At 40.6% G+C, this 18,115-nt stretch overlaps 1 protein-coding gene and 1 long non-coding RNA gene across 2 annotated transcripts; one reads left to right on the top strand and one right to left on the bottom strand.

The window, feature by feature from the left end:
• Positions 1-838: 838 nt before the first annotated feature.
• On the top strand, positions 839-2,422 carry LOC110705499 (protein MAINTENANCE OF MERISTEMS-like). Its single transcript, XM_021883381.1, has 3 exons — positions 839-1,664; positions 1,744-2,160; positions 2,245-2,422. The coding sequence occupies exons 1-3, from the start codon at positions 912-914 to the stop codon at positions 2,383-2,385; spliced, it is 1,311 nt and encodes a 436-aa protein (XP_021739073.1). The 5' UTR covers positions 839-911; the 3' UTR covers positions 2,386-2,422.
• Positions 2,423-4,717: 2,295 nt separating this feature from the next.
• On the bottom strand, positions 4,718-6,350 carry LOC110705300. The gene is made up of 3 exons (XR_002508061.1): positions 6,143-6,350; positions 5,582-5,635; positions 4,718-4,911 (listed from the first exon to the last, which is right to left on the bottom strand). It is a non-coding gene; the product is annotated as an uncharacterized LOC110705300 (long non-coding RNA).
• Positions 6,351-18,115: the final 11,765 nt, after the last annotated feature.

Genomic DNA, 18,115 nt, shown 5'->3' with positions numbered 1-18,115 from the left:
GGGGCGCCAAGGCGAGACGCCACCACCACGGAGGAAGCGCCTAGGCAAGACGCCCGTATGGTGGTGACGGCGCCTAGCCCAGACGCCACTACCACGGCGGCGGCGCATAGGCTAGGCGCCACGGCCGTGGTAGTGGCGTCTGGGCTAGGCGCCGTCACCACCATACGGGCGTCTTGCCTAGGCGCCTCCTTCTCTTTTTTTTTTTAAATTTTTTTTTTGTTTTTTTTTAATTTTAAATTTTATTTTCGAATTTTTTTTTTTTTTTTTTAAAAAATTTGTTTTTCTTTTTTTTTAAATTGTATGTTCCCTTTTTTTTTTATCTTTTTTTTTTAAATTTTGTTTTTTTATTTGTTTTAATTTTATGTTCTATTTTTTTTTTAAAAAAAAAGATTGTTTCTGGTTTTAATTTTTAATTTTATGTTCCTATGTATTTTTTTTTTTTTTTTTGAATTATATTTTTGTATGTAAAAAAATTGTAAGTTCCCTTTTTTTTTTTTATAAATTTTCTTTAAAATTTTGATGTTCTTCTTTTTTTAAGTTTTTGCAATTTTAAATTTTTTAAGTTTTGTTAGTTTTTTGTTTTTGGTTTTTTCTTTGCATTTTTGATTTTTTGTTTTTGTTTATGTTTTTCATTTTTTAGTTTGTTGTTTATATTTTTTGTTTTTGGTTATATATTTTGTTTTTGGTATATTGTTTTGTTCATATTTATATTTTTTTATGTTTATATTTATATTTTTTATGTTTTTATTTATATTGTGTTGTTTATATTTTTATTTTTTATGTTTATAATTTTATTTCCGTTACTTGTTTATTTGCTTTTGTGTTTATTTTCGTCCTTTTTTGTATTTATATTTTTTGTTTTTGGTAATATTTTTTGTAGCTGGGCTGATGCATGGCCGGAGGAGAGCGAGATGGTCGGGCGATTGAGGGGCACTAGAGTGAGTCACCTTCCTGCCACCATGCACGACATGATTGACTGGACGCTGATCACGGCTTTCGTTGAGCGATGGCAGCCGGATACGAACTCGTTCCACCTTCCGTTCGGTGAGATGACGATCATGTTGCATGACGTCGAGGCCATCCTTGGGATTCCCGTGGAGGGAAACCGAGCATCTGTCGTCACTGATGCGGATCAGGCAGATTTACTAGCGGAGCTGTTGGCGGTGGATAGGGCTGCGCTGTACACATCGGCACTTGGTGTGTGGGATCACGGCGGCGTTAAGATCGCAGCCGTCTTGCAGCGATGTTTGCACCCTACGGCACGTAAGACGCAGGACACACAGCTGGCTGCATATGTTTTTCTTCTTCTCGGGTGTACCTTGTTTCCGGATAAGAGCGGGAACAAGCTCAGGCCACGCGACATAGTTGACGCGTGTGAGCCCGACAGAGTAGGCCAGTTTTCTTGGGGGTCGGCTACGCTGGCGTATCTGTATCGCCAGTTAGGATTCTCGAGCCGGGCTGATGCAGCAGGTATTACTGGATGTCTGACGTTGTTACAGACCTGGATATACGAGTATTTTCCTGCGTTTCGACCACACCGCGACCCGGTTCCCATTGGTGATGGCCAGCCACGTGCCTGTGCGTGGAGTCCGCGTGTCGAGAAGAAGTCCGTTGACCGCCTGCGCTCCATACGGTTATCGCTTGACAGGATGTCCCCCTTAGAGGTACAGTGATTAAATTATTTCTACTTTTACAATCTGATGCTTTATTTTATGACTGTTACTGATTTTAAATAATGTGCAGGTGAACTGGATGCCTTTCGGCCAGAACCCTAGTAATAGGGTACCCAGGACCCTCTACACCGGACTGATTCAGTATCGCGAGATCGTAGAGGCGTACATGCCGCAGCGCTGTCTTCGCCAGCTTGGATTTGTCCAAGTTGTCCCACCTCCACCGGCATGGCCCAGTAAGGCGGTACGATCTGCGTCGTCGAAGGAGTACGTCGTCCAATGGCCGGCAAACATGATATCCATGTGGGAGCAGTTTCCGATGGTTGCCCGCCTATGGACGGCGGAGCTGCAGCGGCCGCCAAGTGGGGTGACTGCCATGTGTGACCAGCACTACATGGAATGGTACATCCGGCACTCGCACCCGAGGTTGATCAAAGACATCGACGACGCAGATGATGACGATGTGCCACCTGCCACTGCCTCTTATGCGGTACGTCTCATCTTTTATTTGTTGTTCTCTTATTTTAATATATATATGTATAATACGTCGTTTCATGTTTTTTGTTTTGTGTAGTGGATGGGCAAGATTATGCAGTTGGGACACCGACTTTTTGAGGAAAGGGACTGCATGACGAGTGCATCAGGCAGAGCTGTTATTGACGATCTGGAACGGACTCTTGAGCAGTGGCAGTGGGCGTCACAGAGGGATTACTGATATTTGAAATTAGACATTATCTTTTTAGTTTGTAATATTTGAAATTATTGTTCTTAGTTTTTAAAATTCAATATTATCTTTTTAGTTTGTAATATTGTGAAATTATTGTTGTTAGTTTTTAAAATGAAACATTATCTTTTAAAAATGAACACATAGAAATGACATAGTATTGACAATACAAGGCCTCATAGTAAAAGGTAGGTGTACATCAACAAAAACTACATGGCAATTAAATTGTTCCACTGTTGCACGCGAGCATGGTACAAAGCATCCCAACCCTCCACGCTTGCTCTACGAATTTCATACCACTTCGGTATGATATGTGGGACCGGAAAATCGGGTGACATGTCTAATCGGATAAAATGTCTGTATGACGGCCCAAGAAATCCAATAGCAACGTCCCTTACCGGTCTGGTGACGTTCTCGCGCGAACACCAGGGCAGAACCGTTGTACATGGATAATAGGCTCGACTATGTAAACCAAGGCCGAAATGCATGACTGCACACTTGTAGATGTTTGCAACGGCAAAGAGATCAAGTGGCGCATCGAACCAATGATTTTGATCGCAAGGTCCCCCTCCCCACCGATGCCCCACTTTGTATGCTATCAGCTCATGGTTGTGATATCCCCATTTGCCGTAACCCTTCACTTCCCAACCGTCACGCCTTTGATGTTGTCGAACCTTAACTCGGAACTGACACCCACAACCTTTCCGCTTTGAGTCAAACCGAATCGCTTTACTGAAATCTCGTTCTTCTCTTTTGCGATAACGGTCGCATCTCAAAATGCGATCCATTCTACCATCCCGTTGAGATTTATGAGTTGCTACTACCAAACAAAAGCCTGATCTAATTGCAACCTGTTTTGCCCAATCAATCGCTTGTTGAGCATCTTCGAACAGGCCATCATGTACAAAAATCCCACTGTAATCATTTCTGTCTCCACCATAATCCTGTAACAATAACATATAACGTATAAATATAATTACATTAAGATTAAATTAATACACTTAACACAAAATTATCACAAACGCAATTTCTAAATTTTAAATTTCTAAATATAAAAACAAACCAACAAAAAAAAAACAAAAACAAAACAAAAAAACCAAAAAAAAAAAAAAAAAAAGGGGATTAAATTAAAAAATAAAAAAAAAAAAAAAAAAAAGAAAAACAAACAAAAATAAAAACAAACAAACAAAAACAAAACAAAAAAAACAAAAAAAAAAAGGGGATTAAATTAAAAAATCCAAAAAAAAAAAAAAAAATATATTTATATTCCCCTAGTGGCGCCTGGCCAGGACGCCGGAGCCACGGCCTGGGCGCCTGGTCAGGACGCCGGAGCCACGGTCGGGGCGCCTGGTCAGGACGCCGCCGCCATGGTGGCGGCGTCCTGGCCAGGCGCTTTGGCCGTGGCTCCGGCGTCCTGGCCACGCGCCACTACCATGGTCGAGGCTTCTCCACCAGGCGCCGTTACCACGGTGGCGGCGTCCTGGCTAGGCGCCACAACCACGGCATGGCCTTTTGGCTAGGCGCCAGCCACCATTTCGTCCTTACGATGCGTTACGAACCTCGTTTTCCGATGACGACGGCGATTCTCCGGTGATCCTCGGCGATCCGGTGCTGCTCCACATTTTTTTAGTGCGAAAAATTTATCTTCGGTTAAAATTATAAAAAGGGAAAATTTGTCAAAAAATTATAAAATGTGGGCTTTATGTAGAGATTTGCGGGCGATGAATAACAAGTCCCTTTTAGTAAAGGTTAAAACAAACTTGAAAGAGTCTAGAATATTGTTACTATAATAATATACTCCATATGAATTATAGAAATTAACACCATATGAATTCCGCCAAGTAGATGGTAAGAGACTTTTGTTAGAAATGATAATTTGTCATATTATTGTGATGTAATATGGCATTATGGTAGTGGGTTTGGGACGAATATGAAGCGAGTATGAATATCCAAATGGATAATGGGACGGGGATGGATATTAGCTTGTACTTGGTGAGGCTGGTATGAATGTGAATATTGTACCCGCCATGGGTGGTGGGGCGGGGATGAGTATTAGATTTTTGACGGGTATGGGTTTGGAGATAATATCCTCCACATCCGACCTGCCCCTTTGCCATCTCTAAGTATAACACAAAATGACATAACAAAATATGTTAAAATTAGTTAAATTTTGGCTTAAGCACACAAGCACGACATAGCAACACAAAGGCTTAGGCCATGTATGGGCGACCTTGTAACACCCCCAAATTACTCTCTAATATTAATAATAATAATCCAACTTTAGGGAGTAACATGGGAGTATTACCGCCACGTGATTACGTAAGGATTAACAGAGTTTTTGCAGCGGAAAATAGTACTTAACTTTCATTAATGATAATAATAGTAGTAATAATAGTTTGATACATTTTCAAAATAACTACACCACTAATACTATGTCTACTAGATTAAACTAGGTGATCACCGCCCATCATTCCCCATGCAGCATATAGTTCACGTTGTTCGATCGCCATCACCTATCTACTTATCAAAATGATAAGTAGGGCCAAGCCAAAACAAAACAAATACGTATTAGCCAAAATGCTAAGTACATACAAATGCTAGACATGTAAAACCAATTTAATTAATTAAACATGCTTTCGAAAAGATTTAACTTTATTAAATCATAATTTATCCAAACCATTCCTGAATATAAATTCACGTATAAAAGCTTGTCAAAAGAACCAATTTCCGAAATAACCAACTTTCCAAAAATAATTCCAAATAGGATGGATCAGTCCATATTTTCAAAAATCATTTTACCATCTAAGTGTGCACACCCTCCAAGCTAGTAACTCCTTTACATAGTGCTATCAAGGGGAAAGACTAGGTCATACAAAGTCCACAGTCTTCAACTTACTCCGCACAGTGGGAGTTAAAAATCCAAAGATCCAAGGAATAAATCCTGATAAATAAACTTCCCAATATCCCATACTCGGGATAATTTAAACAACAAAACTTCCTTCTTGAATATCAATACAAGTTTATAATCAACCATATAAAATATTCAAACATGTGAGATTAAGCGATTAAAACATGCTTCACCGAAATTTATATCATAATCATTTAAACATGGTTCGAAATCACTTAACATATAAATCACGTTGCATATAAAAGTCACTTTATAAAAGATCTAGCCACGTGTACGTACCTTGATCTTTGCAAAACAAACACGGGGTTCCTAGTTACGAACCGGAAATACCTCCTACAACAAACCAATAATCCTAATCAAATACTTTTCAACCCATAGATACAAGGACTTAGACTATCGACTTTGACTAGTTGTGCATGAACAACTTATAATTATAACCCTTTTATAAAATTAACACTTTTATTTATAAAATAATCTTTAATAATTCATAATAATAATAATAATAATAATAATAATAATAATAATAATAATAATAAGGTAGTATTAATGCTACGTAAGTAGTAGTAGTACATGTGAGTAGTAGTAGTCATAACAATGATAATGATACTAATAATAATAATAATAATAATAATAATAATAATAATAATAATAATAATAATAATAATATAGGAAGTAGTAGTAATACGTAGATGTAGTTGTAGTAGTAGTACTACTAGTGCTTAGTAGTAGTAGTAGTAGTAGTAGTAGTAGTAGTAGTAGAAGTTGAGAGTAATAGTAGTAGTAGTAGTATTACTAGTACTTAGTAGTAGTATTAAAATGAGAAATATATGACTTACTTACGGTTCAACGCAAGGAAGGAGGTGGCGGCAAGGTGGTGGCTAAATGGTGGTAATAGGGTGGCGGCGAGGAGGTGCTCGTGAGGAGCTCAAGACTACAAAATGAAAGCTTAAAAAGGAGGTGAAAATGGAGGAGGAAGGAGAAAGGAGAAGGAAAGTAAGAAGAGAAGTAGGAGGTGTGATGGAATAGCTCATGTTTCATGGCTATATATAGCCCCAACTCAGACACTATACCAACCGATTTCATAAATGTTGCCAACCCAATTAATGCGGCCAACCTAATAAATGCTGCTGGCCTAATAAATGCAGCTGACCCAATAAATGATGTTGACCCAATAAATGCTGTCGGCCTAATAAATGCAGCTGACCCAATAAATGCTGCTGACCCAATAAATGCTGCCGCCCTAATAAATGTTGTGGATATGAGTAGTAAGGGTTGACCTTGATTACGGGAGGAGGGATAGTTTGGTACTTGGTAGTTTGACTCAAGTAAAATACTGAAGGCTGAAATTCCGACAACTTTGAGTCGACTCATATAATTACAACGCGTAACAAAATTATATTTTTGTAAAATCATGTATGGATTTAAATAAATATTTTTTGTTTATAATAAAATATTTCGGAAAAATCCATAATTAATAATTAGTAAATGGCTTAAAAAATACGAGGTATTACAGACCTACCCTATCAAAAATGTTGGCATGGTATGACATTACACATAGCTTATGGGTTAGGCCTCGCTAATTTCAAAGCGTGGACCTGACATAAGGCACAACCCGCAACCATCTTTACCAATTAGTATTATGTGCACCATGGTGCACCTAGAAATAGGTGCACCACGACTATACTTTTGAACATTTAGTAAAAAAATTGAACATTTTACAAAAAATGAACATTTAGTAAAAAGAATATGAACAAGTCACAAAAATTGAACATAAACATGCAATTTTTATGTTCATATTTTATCATAAAATGTTCATTTTGTGTACATTAAATGTTCAGTTCACTACAAGAAAACAGCGAAATTGCGACGGAAAAAGTTCGTCGTAACATATGTCAATTCCGTCGTAAAGTAGGGTTACGACGGAATTCCGTCGTAACTGGTTGTCGAAAAACCCTTTGTAGGAAAATGGCCATATTCCGACGGAATTTCCGTCGTAAACCTCTCTTCCGACGGAATTTACGACGGAAATAATATCGTCGGACTTGAATTTGGCCTTTATTGAAGATCCGTCGCAAGCTTCCGATGGAAACAGATCCGTCGCAACCTATAATTTACGACGGAATTATTAGTCGTAATTTATAAGTTACGACGGAATTTTCTGTCGCAAACTATAATTTACGACGGAAAAAAGCGTCGCAAACTATATATTATGACAGAAAATAGCGTCGCAACCTATAATTTGCGACGGAAAATGTTGTCGGAAATTTATAAGTTGCGACGGAATTTTCCGTCGTAAATTATAGTTTGCGACAGAAAATTCCGTCGCAACTTATATATTTCCGACAGAATTTTCCGTCGCAAATTATAAATTACGACAGAAAATTCCGTCGTAAATTATAGGTTGCGACGCTTTTTCCGTCGTAAATTATAGTTCCAGCCAAAGTAAACTAATATATCATATTAAACTAAACCAAACCAAACTACCGTTTTATATATTAAATTAAACTAACATATTTCTAAAAAAACTAAACTAAATTAAGATACTTTATATTAAAATAAATTAAACTAAAACACATTATATTAATATAAAATTAACTAAACTACATTATGTTAAACTAGACTAAACCAAACTAACATTGTTTTTTTTTAAGAGAAGGGAGCAATTAATTAATTATAAGATTTATTTAAAAATATATATACTTAACTAACATACATAATATTAAACAAATATATCAAGATTAAACTAAACAAGAGAAACATATCATAACACCATACTATTAATATAAACCAAATCAAACCAAACCAAACCAAAGTAAACTAATATATCATATTAAACTAAACCAAACCAAACTACCGTTTTATATATTAAATTAAACTAACATATTTCTAAAAAAATAAACTAAATTAAGATACTTTATATTAAAATAAATTAAACTAAAACACATTATATTAACATAAACTTAACTAAACTACATTATGTTAAACTAAACTAAACCAAACTAACATTATATTGTTTTTTTAAAGAGAAGGGAGAAATTAATTACTTATAAGAGATGACCAATGTCACTAAATTAACCAAACTAAAAGTTATTGAATACATTCTAATTATAATCCAACACATTACACACTATCTACAACCAAAGTAACATACACACATACATTATATTAGGGTTTGTAATGTAACTAACCTTTAAATTTGCACTTCTTTTTAACAATTAAACCAACAAAATTGTATAAATCCTACAACAAAATTAAAAAAATAAATAAAATAATTAAGGGTTTAAGTAAACAAAATTAAAATGAAAAAAAAGGGGAAAGCAAAGACAACTTACTGAATTTTCAGGGGACGGAGGTGAGGCGTTGCCGGAAATAACCACGGCTAAGTGGTTCAGTCACGGCTAGGGGACGGAGGTGCGGCGCATAGGCTGCGTTGTGGTGGTTAAATGTTAGCCGGTGGTGGTTTTTTTGCAAAATTAAAAAAATAAAAAAATAAATTGACCAATTGCACACACTTACCTAGACGCGGCGACGTCGTCGGAAACAACCAGCGCGGTTGTTTCTTCCTCGACAGCTCTCCCTTCCTCCTTATCTTTCTCTTTCTCTTTCTCCTCTCTCTTTCTTTCACCCTTCTTTCTCTCTTTCGTTCTCGGCGGCGGGTGTGCGTCGACTGCAGGCGTCGCCGGCGTAATGGTTTAGCGCCGCCGCGACTTTCTTCTCTCTCCTTCTCTCTCTCCTTCTCTTTCTCTCTCTCCTCCCGCTGCTTCTCTTTCTTTCTCTGCGCCTTTCCCCTTTTTTTTAGGTCAAGGAAAGAATTTTAATTTTCAAAATTAATAATGAACTTCCGACGGAAATAAATTCCGTCGTAATTATAACTTCCGACGGAAATAAATTCCGTCGTAATTATAACTTCCGACGGAAATAAATTCCGTCGTAATTATAACTTCCGACGGAATATTCCGTCACAAATCACTTTACGACGGAATATTCCGTCGGGAAGTTTATTATTACGACGGAATTTATTTCCGTCGGAAAATTTACGAGGGAAAATGCATCGTAATTAAAATTTTCCGTCGCTAAATTGCGACGAAATGTTTTCCGTCGAAAATATCCACCTTAACGACGGAAAAACAGGTCTATCGTAAGTATTCCATCGCAATTTAGCCTATTTCTAGTAGTGGTATATATTACAAAACTATTGAATTATTACGAGTCAGTTCAAAATTTGTTTGACTCGTAATAATTCAAAATTTGCGATTGTTCAGATTTTTTTTACTAAATGTTCAAAAAAATTTATTGTTCATATTTTTTTACTAAAAGTTCAAAATTATAGGCGTGGTGCATTGCGATTGTTCAGATTTTTTTTTACTAAATGTTCAAAATTGTGATGTTCAGATTTTTTTAACTAAATGTTCAAAATTCTTGATTGTTCAGGTTTCTTTTACTAAATGTTCAAAATTATAGGCATTATGCATTGCAATTGTTCAGATTTTTTAACTAAATATTCAAAATTTGCGATGTTCAGATGTTTTTACTACATGTTCAAAATTTGCAATTGTTCAGATTTTTTTTACTGATTGTTCAAAAGTATAGGCGTGATGCACCTAGAAATAGGTGCACCATGGTGCATCTTAAAATTTTCCCATCTTTACTTACTGTAGTTACTGATACCGAATCCAAAAGTCTCTTTAACAAAATGTGATACAAAAGAAGTGGGCTTGCCTCAAATCAATTAATCCATTTTTCGCCCTTTTCTAATTTTTAGTAGTATTGAACGAGGTATAAGTTTGTCCTTTTCTAAGTTTCATAAGACTAAAATAGAAAAAAGTATTGGGATCATGTTATTGCAAAACACCTTTGCCTTCTCTTTACTTTCCCTTCTTAAATTGTGTGTTTGTTTATCTCAATTCTCGTTATGTTACTTTTTTCCCTTCGTTTTCTAAAATTTAACTTGCTTGACTTTTTCATGCATGATCCATAATACAATTATTTATTTGATAAAATAAAGCCATTTCCAACACACATTTATTTATTTTTTAATCACAACATCTCTGACTATGAATTTATTAGTGAAAATTCAAAATTATAAGAAGTTAAAATCTTGAATAATTATTTAAAAAAAAAAAAATCTTGAATACTACCTCCATTACAGGTGATGTGCAACGATTAGATTTTTTTCATCTATGCTCTATGTCAAACCGTTGCACATAACTTGTAATTATTATATTATCTCTCCTCTTTTATCCTCCTCTCTTCTCGGATTTCTCCAAATTCTTGGTCATTTAGACCGGAAATAGGCTAATTTCTTTGGAAATTAGACTGTTTCTGACCCTTTTACCTAAAATTTATTTAGTTTTCAATAAATCTACACGAGTAGTGTAAATATTTGTCCGTCTTCGTATGGTGAAGTTGTTAGTTTTGTTGTTTGGTTTTGTTTAGGATTTTTCTTTTGTGTGTTAAGGGTTTATAAATAAAGGAAAACCATTTTTTACCCTATTATTAGTTCGCCAGTAAAGAGTTGCCCGGGATTGCAACTGTTGCCAAATCTTCAAAAACATTCAAGTGATTCAGATGAAAATTGTTTCGGGGTTTTCTGATGTCCTGCGGGAGAGTTACAATTCCGAAACTGGAACCGGACGCCTGTACCTGCAAAATAACGGAGACTCCTGTGAGCTCCGCCTCCAACGGTCAAGTTAGTACCTGATTAAGGAGTAATTAATGCGGAAATTAAAGCGATTTGGTCTCTCTAGGTGAGAGTGTTTAATGTAGGTAATCTGCTTTGTTAGCGAGATCAGCCGGTTATTACTGTGTGTAATTAATGTGTTTTTTCCGTAATGTTTCTGTTCTCCTTCTGTAATTTTTCTTAATGAGGATTAAGGGAGGTATTTATAACCTTGGGAAACGTGCCCATCCTAGGTTTCGGTAAACCTAGGGCCGATTGGGCTTCCCTCGGAAGTTGGGCCTGGGTGGCCGGTTTCTCCATTAGGCATGGAGTATGCCACATGTCTCGACATAACAGGTCCAAGGTGGACGAATAAGCGCGTGCCACGTGGGAAGCCCTGACTGTTCCAACTGGGGGACACTTGGCAGGACCTGATTGGTCCACGTGGTGCATTCCGATTGGTGGGAGCAAAATCCCCTAATCATTTGGCCCTCACAGGTGGCACGTGATTGGTCACGTGTTACCTGTGACAGGTGTCGCACTGTAACAGGCGACGGCCTGCTACAGGTGTCAGTCGGCGAAAGGACGAGAGATTTTCCCGCCCAAATTTTGAATTCTGAAAGTGACCCTTCGCCTTCTCACTTCGCCTATATAAGGGAGAGTTGCCTTGAGTCATTTTCACACTTTGAGAACTTTTTGAGAACATTCGGACCCCTGAACTTGCTCTGACATTTTGGACCTTTTCTGCCTACCGCCTGTTCTGACAAGCCGACTGCACAGGATTTCCAGAACTTCATCAACCGTCACTCGTTCAGGTAACTCAGTTCTCTTACTCTTAATTTTCTTTTTATTTTCTGAAATGGCACCACGGAAGCACACGACACGACCTAGGTTAGTGATCAGCCGGTCACCGGGGACGGCTGAATCTAGGACTAGGAGTGCCGCCTGCCCTTTTCCGGACCCATCTTTGCACTTTATACAAAGTCCGACTGTATCTGTGTCTATGCAGAGCAGGATGGCCAGAACGAAAAAGACAGCTAGGATCTCAAATTCAGACGGCTCCTCCCACAGGGTGCCGCTTAGTGAAACATCTGACCAGGCGCCTGATAACTTGCTATTTGATACGATTTTAGGGTGTTTTGAACCTAGTTTTCTTGATATAAATTGCGTTTTGGTTCATTTTTACTCTATTATTATGCAATTTTTGTGTATCCTATGCTTCACGGGTTGTTGGTGTTTTTGTTGAGATTCTAGGTTCAAAAGAACGACCAAATGGAGCCCATGGATACAAAGCCGAGGTTAGAAGCAAGAAGATGGATGAAAGAAGCCAAGGAAAGGAGCATTATAGAAGAAAAGATGAAAAAAGGGGTTTAGAAGACCCTGCACGGCCGTGCCAGACCTTGCACGTCCGTGCAGGAGGTTCCAGAAAGCTTCAGCAAGCTGCCAAGGCCTGCACGGCCGTGCCAGACTTTGCACGTCCGTGCAGAAGTGCTCCAGAAACTCAGAACATTCTGCCAAGGCCTGCACGGACGTGCCAAATTAAGCACGCCCGTGCAGATGTAGCTGCACGTCCGTGCGAATATCTGCACGTCCGTGCGGAACTGCTCGATTCTTAGCAGTACGTTCTGCCTCAGTTCTGCCCCCTCTGCACGTCCGTGCCAAACTTGGCACGGCCGTGCTTAGCCTTGCACGTCCGTGCCAAATCTGGCACGTCCGTGCAGACCTGCAGTCGAACTCCTTCCTTGTTTTCTCCGTCCTTTTTATTTGGGGGTCATATAAATACCCCTTTAGAGCTCATTTGTACGGGGAGAGGCAGTTTTTCAGAGCTTTTCTCTTAGTTTGTAGTCTTAGAACATTAAATTCTCAAATCATTAGTTAGTTCTCAATTATTAGCTTGGAATTATTCAAATTCAATCATTGTAGAAGACAAATTCCACCATTGTTGCTCACCTTGAAGCTTCATAGTAACCATTTCTTACTCATCTTTTCTACTTCTCTTTACTTTGTTGTTGATTATTTGCTAGTTCTTGCATGTTTTGGATTGTTAATTAGCTTAATCTTTAGTTTGAATTTGTTCATGAATTGCTTGAAAACTTTAATTGCTTTAACCCCCATGGATTGTGAGTAGTCTAAATTCTAGGGTTTGGGCAAAACCCTCAATGTAGTCACTAATTACTTGTTGCATGTGCTAATTTGGTTGTTGTGGGATGTTAATTAGTTGAGCTTAAGTGGTTTAATTGCTTAGTTCTTGTATATGGCCATTGCTAGAACTATTTATCCAAGCTTTCTCAACGAAGGATCGAGAGATGAACTTGAGTTAGCTCCCTTATGCTTAATTGACCCGAAATGCCATGAGAATAGGGATTACCGGTCAAGGGAATGTTTATGTCATCGTGATTATGCTTTAACACTTGTTTTATGCTATGTAACCACGAGAGTAGGTTGTATTTATGATTCAAGTAATCCCTCTAGCTTGAGAGAGTAGTTGGGTGCTTTAGATGACCTCCCCTAATTTATCCCATTAATTTACCTTGATTGTTGCATGCTAATTGTGATTTGTGATGAAGTTGAGTGGTATAACCCAAGCCCTAGATTCCTCTTAATATTGTTAACCTCCTCTTAGCTTAGTTGAATTGTGTTAGAAGAAGTTACTAAAAACCAACCCAATTTAGAATTCGTTTAGCTTATTTAAACGGTAGTACTCGGTGGTTGATTCAACGCCTCTCTTGGGTTCGACCCTTTCTTACCCTTACTATTGTTAGTGAGACCAAGATAGGAAATATTATCTTTGGTAGGCTCGACGACGGCCTATCAGCGCCAGATGTGGAAGTGAAACAAGGCGGCCTGGATGCCGGCAATTCTGTGGGGGGAGTCATAGTGACCCCTTCCCATTTAACAGTTAACAAATCTGCTCCTTTTCAAAGAGAGGAGGCGGGCCCCTCCGGGAGAGGGGAGGAGTCGTCCTCTTCGGACTCGTCGGAGGACGATTCCGAGTCAGGCTCTTTTGGCCATGCTTCTTTGGGTACAGAAGAGAAAAACAGCCGCCTGCAAGAGGCGAGACTTTCTCACGCAGTTGAGAAGGGGGACAATTGGGCGGAACCATCCGCCTCTTACCGAGAGCTAAATACCCCCTACTACTGCACGGTACCTCGGGGCTGAATCACAGCCATGCAAGAGAAAGTGGAGAGCTTTATTGCAAACCACACCATGGGCCCCGACTTTCTAGTGTTTGTGCCGGATCCAGAAGACACAGTCGTCTGGCCAGCTGGTTCCAGTTATGAAAGCGCCTGCTTTGGCTGCTACGAGGCGGCCATCAAGGCAGGGCTTCGCTTCCCATTACATCCGGCTGTTCAGCGGATTTTGGATGGGTATGAGTTGGGGTTATGGCAGTTAGCCCCAAACTCCTAGGTCAACGTACTCGGCTATGTGGCCGGGTGCGAACTGCACGGGGTGGAGCCGAGTTTCGAGGCTTTCGCCCATATGAACTATCTCAGCCGGACCCCTAAGACAGGTGGTACCGGCTGGTATCAATTGACAAGCCACAAGGGCTACCTCATGACAAGAGGTAAAGCAAACAAGTGGAATGACTAGCGGAGCACCTTCCTCATCATTGAGAGTTCAGACATTGAGCTGAACAAGCGCTTCAATAGGTGGAACAGGAATCCGCCCCTTCTTGCAGGCGGCCGTAGCATGCCGCCTGTTCCCCCCAAGGCTAAGAAAGAGATCCTTGATAAAGGACTCTTTAAAGTAGAGTCGAGGGTCGACTCTACTTCAGGGGTACGAGAACAAGTACCCCTGCACTGCGTCCCGAGCTTCAAGTGGCTCTATGACGAGTACTTTTTGGCCGCCTGCGGCCTCAGCAGTCGGTGCTCAAGAGGTAGTCGGCCTGTCGAATACTCTGTTGTTCCATACATTTGTTGTTTATCTTTTATTAACTTTGCTGTTTGTTTTTGCAGCTGACGCCATGAGCAAAATCACCGCCTCCAAGACTGCGGCGGCCATGTTGCGGGCCTCTATTATGCAACAAGCTTCAACCGACTCCCCCAAAAAGGGGGCACCCTTGGTGAGCTCCGAACCTTTCACCCTCTTTTTGGAGTGTTTATGCATATACTGATTTTTTTCTTCTTTTTTAGACGGGTGCTCCAAGAGCTTCATCTTCCCAACAGCCGGACCCCAAGGCCCAGAAGACGACTGTTGGGAGCTCTCCTGGTTCTGCCAGGAAACAAGTGGCGGCTGAGAAACAACCGGCCACTTCTTCTAAAACTCCAACTGGGCCGCCTAGAGGTATGAAGTTGTCCTTGTAAATTTTAGACTTGCTCCCTTTGTTACTAAGTCTAATCCGTTTGTTTATGCTTGATGCAGCCGGCCCCCATGAGCCTGACTTGGTAGAGATGGCCAAGTCTATGATCAGGGCAGTTCCTCCAGCTGAAAGGGAGGCGGTCAGGGGTGTCGGCACCCTTGACCTTGACGGGATTGCAGGGGTCCTTGCTGAGGTATACTTAGCATATTTTTGAGTATTTGAATTTCTGGACGCCTGTTTTCTTTTTTGTTTGGAAACTGAAGCCTGTTTTATTGTACTTAGGCCCTGCTCCGAGTTAACGGCCTTCGCAAGCCGCTTGATCGGAAGAACAAAGAGGTAAAGGCTGCAAAAGCTATGGCCGCCTCTGACTGTGATAAGGCAATGTTTCAAATTGCCCAAAATGAAGTACTGACCATTGATATTCTTTATTATCAGGCGCAGGCTACCGCCGCTGTTCGGGCTCAGTTAGAGGCGGCCCAGAAGAAGAATGACGAGCTGGAGGCGACCATCACAAATCTCAAGGCCGAGCTGAAACCTCTTCGCCTGAAAATGTACTCTTACGAAGCCATGGAGAAATCCTTGGCCAGCGTAAAGGAACGGCTGGTGACCCAGGAGAAGAGTCTTACCCAAGAGCTCTCGGAAAAGGCCGAGCAAGAGAAGAAAGAGCTGGTCCGGGAGATGATGGAAGACTCCGCTCAAATCCAGCGCATGACCTGGGGTCGCCTCTTCCCCAGTGCCGACTTTGCCTCTTGGGAAAGAACGTACCGCCAGTGTTCGGATACATATAATCAAGAGATCCTGGCGGCTGCTGAAGAAGAGGCGTTGGGGGAAGCGTTGGAGGAGGAGGAGCCGGTAGTGGCGCTTGTGCCGCTTGGGGGTAAGGCATCAAAAAAGGATGCAGCTGAAGCCGAGTCCAGCAAGAAGAGTGCTGACCAGGCGGCAACTGCTAATACTGAACTGCCCCCTTCTTAAGCTTTATGTATTCTTTCCACGGCCTGCGTGCCGTTTGCTTTGTATTTACCCGGCCAGGGGGCCGGGGCTTTGAATATTTTGCTGGTCTTTAATGACCGGCTTATTTTTAATGAATTTTTGTTTTGCTTCAAATTTGTCTAAGTATTCCATATCTAATATCCAATTGTTCACTAGACCGACTGTTTTACATGGCCGAACGTTGCAGACAGGTACGGACAGTTAGTACGCCGCCTATGCCCCTGGACGACTGGTTGTTTGTTTCCAGGATAGACGATCAGTCGGCCATTTATCCAATCAGTATTCGAACTATTTTGTCTGGATCCTTTTTAGGCAGGCGGTCCTGTCATTTGTAAATTTAACCAAGTAGGAAAGTGGTCTGACCAAGTAAACATGAGTGTTACCTAGTCGCCAAGGAACTGAGTAGTTGAGATAACAAGCGGCGGGTACCGGTTGTTTCCCTCTATTCAATATTTGTTGGCTTTTAACTCGTAATTTGTTAACTTTAGCAGGAGTAGTGGTTGAGAGCCCCTGTTTGATAAAAACAAGCGGACGACTCATACCTTTTAGGCTCCATACTAATTTTGAGGGAGTGACTATAAGTTAACATATGAGTTACTTAGTCTCCGTCACTTTTGCTTGAGAAGTAGAGGTACCAGGCGGCGGAGGCCGGCTAGACCCCTTGATTCGCCAATGTTTGTTGGATATTAACTCAATAGGTACCCCCTGCATTTATCCCAAGTAATACAGGCGGTCATCTGACTCAGATGTCAACTGCTACCACTGGTTTGGTTAGTGATAGAGTTATCCTTGTCTCAAAAACGGCTACGTGGTTGCCCTTGGGGACAGTCGTATAGGTGCCGTGTAATTAGTTTATAGAACAATGTTCCACCCAAAAGGGAGCTGCTCTCTGCGACGAATTTCATCCGGAGGGATGCCGTTGGACGCCTGCTATGATGTTGGGACAGGTCGTATTAGTTTTGTAGATTTGATCAGTTGGCTTGGCGCCTGGTCTGATCATTCGGCCTGTGGCCTTGGTAATTTCTTGGTGAACGTAGGTGCTAAGTAAAAGGAGGGTAGCCGCCTGTTAGGCACAGGGTCGGCCAGACCCTAATCTTTTTAGCTAAGTATTAGGGGGGTGGCTATGTGTTTGGAACCAGTCGGCCATCTTCTTATGGAGAGTAGCCGACTATATGCCCAGACGACATGCCCCTATTGTGAGTGAAATACTCAATGGAGAGTAGCCGACTGTAAAGGTACAGACGGCATGCCCCTCTGAAGATAGAGTGAAAAACTCAATGGAGAGTAGCCGACTGTAAAGGTACAGACGACATGCCCCTCTGAAGATAGAGTGAAACTCAATGGAGAGTAGCCGACTGTAAAGGTACAGACGGCATGCCCCTCGTAGTACAAAATTGAATAGTAAGTGAAAATTTTTATTAAGTAGCTCTTTACTTTACATCATTCAAAATAAATATTTCTTAAGATTATCTACATTCCAAGTTCGAGGCAACGGTTGTCCGTCTGGTGTTTCCAGACGGTAGGTACCGTCCCTGACTTCCTCATAGATTCGGTAGGGTCCTTCCCAGTTGGGAGTTAGTTTGCCAGACTCATTAGCCCTACCAACTGCTTCCATTTTTCTAAGTACAAAGTCCCCTACTTTGAGTGGACGCCTGTGTACTTTTTTGTTGTATGATCTAGTCATTCTCAGGCGATAGATCTCATGGCGCAAGACAGCATTGCCCCTCTTTTCAGGAAGTGAGTCTAATGCCAGGTGCATGGCTTCCCAGTTTGCCTCTTCGTCATATAGCATTACTCGAAGAGTCGGCTCGTAGTGTTCTATTGGAAGAACAGCTTCCGCACTGTAAGTTAGGAGGAATGGAGT

This window comes from Chenopodium quinoa, unplaced genomic scaffold (assembly GCF_001683475.1).
Source record: "Chenopodium quinoa cultivar QQ74 unplaced genomic scaffold, ASM168347v1, whole genome shotgun sequence".
NCBI lineage: Eukaryota > Viridiplantae > Streptophyta > Magnoliopsida > Caryophyllales > Amaranthaceae > Chenopodium > Chenopodium quinoa.
Note: the sequence above shows the minus strand (reverse complement) of the source record. Positions and strands in the feature narration are given on the sequence as shown.

Excerpts from the sequence above, each read along its gene's own strand:
- LOC110705499 (XM_021883381.1), top strand. The coding sequence starts at position 912 with ATGGTCGGGCGATTGAGGGGCACTAGAGTGAGTCACCTTCCTGCCACC. Across the intron at positions 1,665-1,743 it reads ACAGGATGTCCCCCTTAGAG|GTGAACTGGATGCCTTTCGG; the intron begins GTACAGTGATTA and ends AATAATGTGCAG. Across the intron at positions 2,161-2,244 it reads CTGCCACTGCCTCTTATGCG|TGGATGGGCAAGATTATGCA; the intron begins GTACGTCTCATC and ends TGTTTTGTGTAG.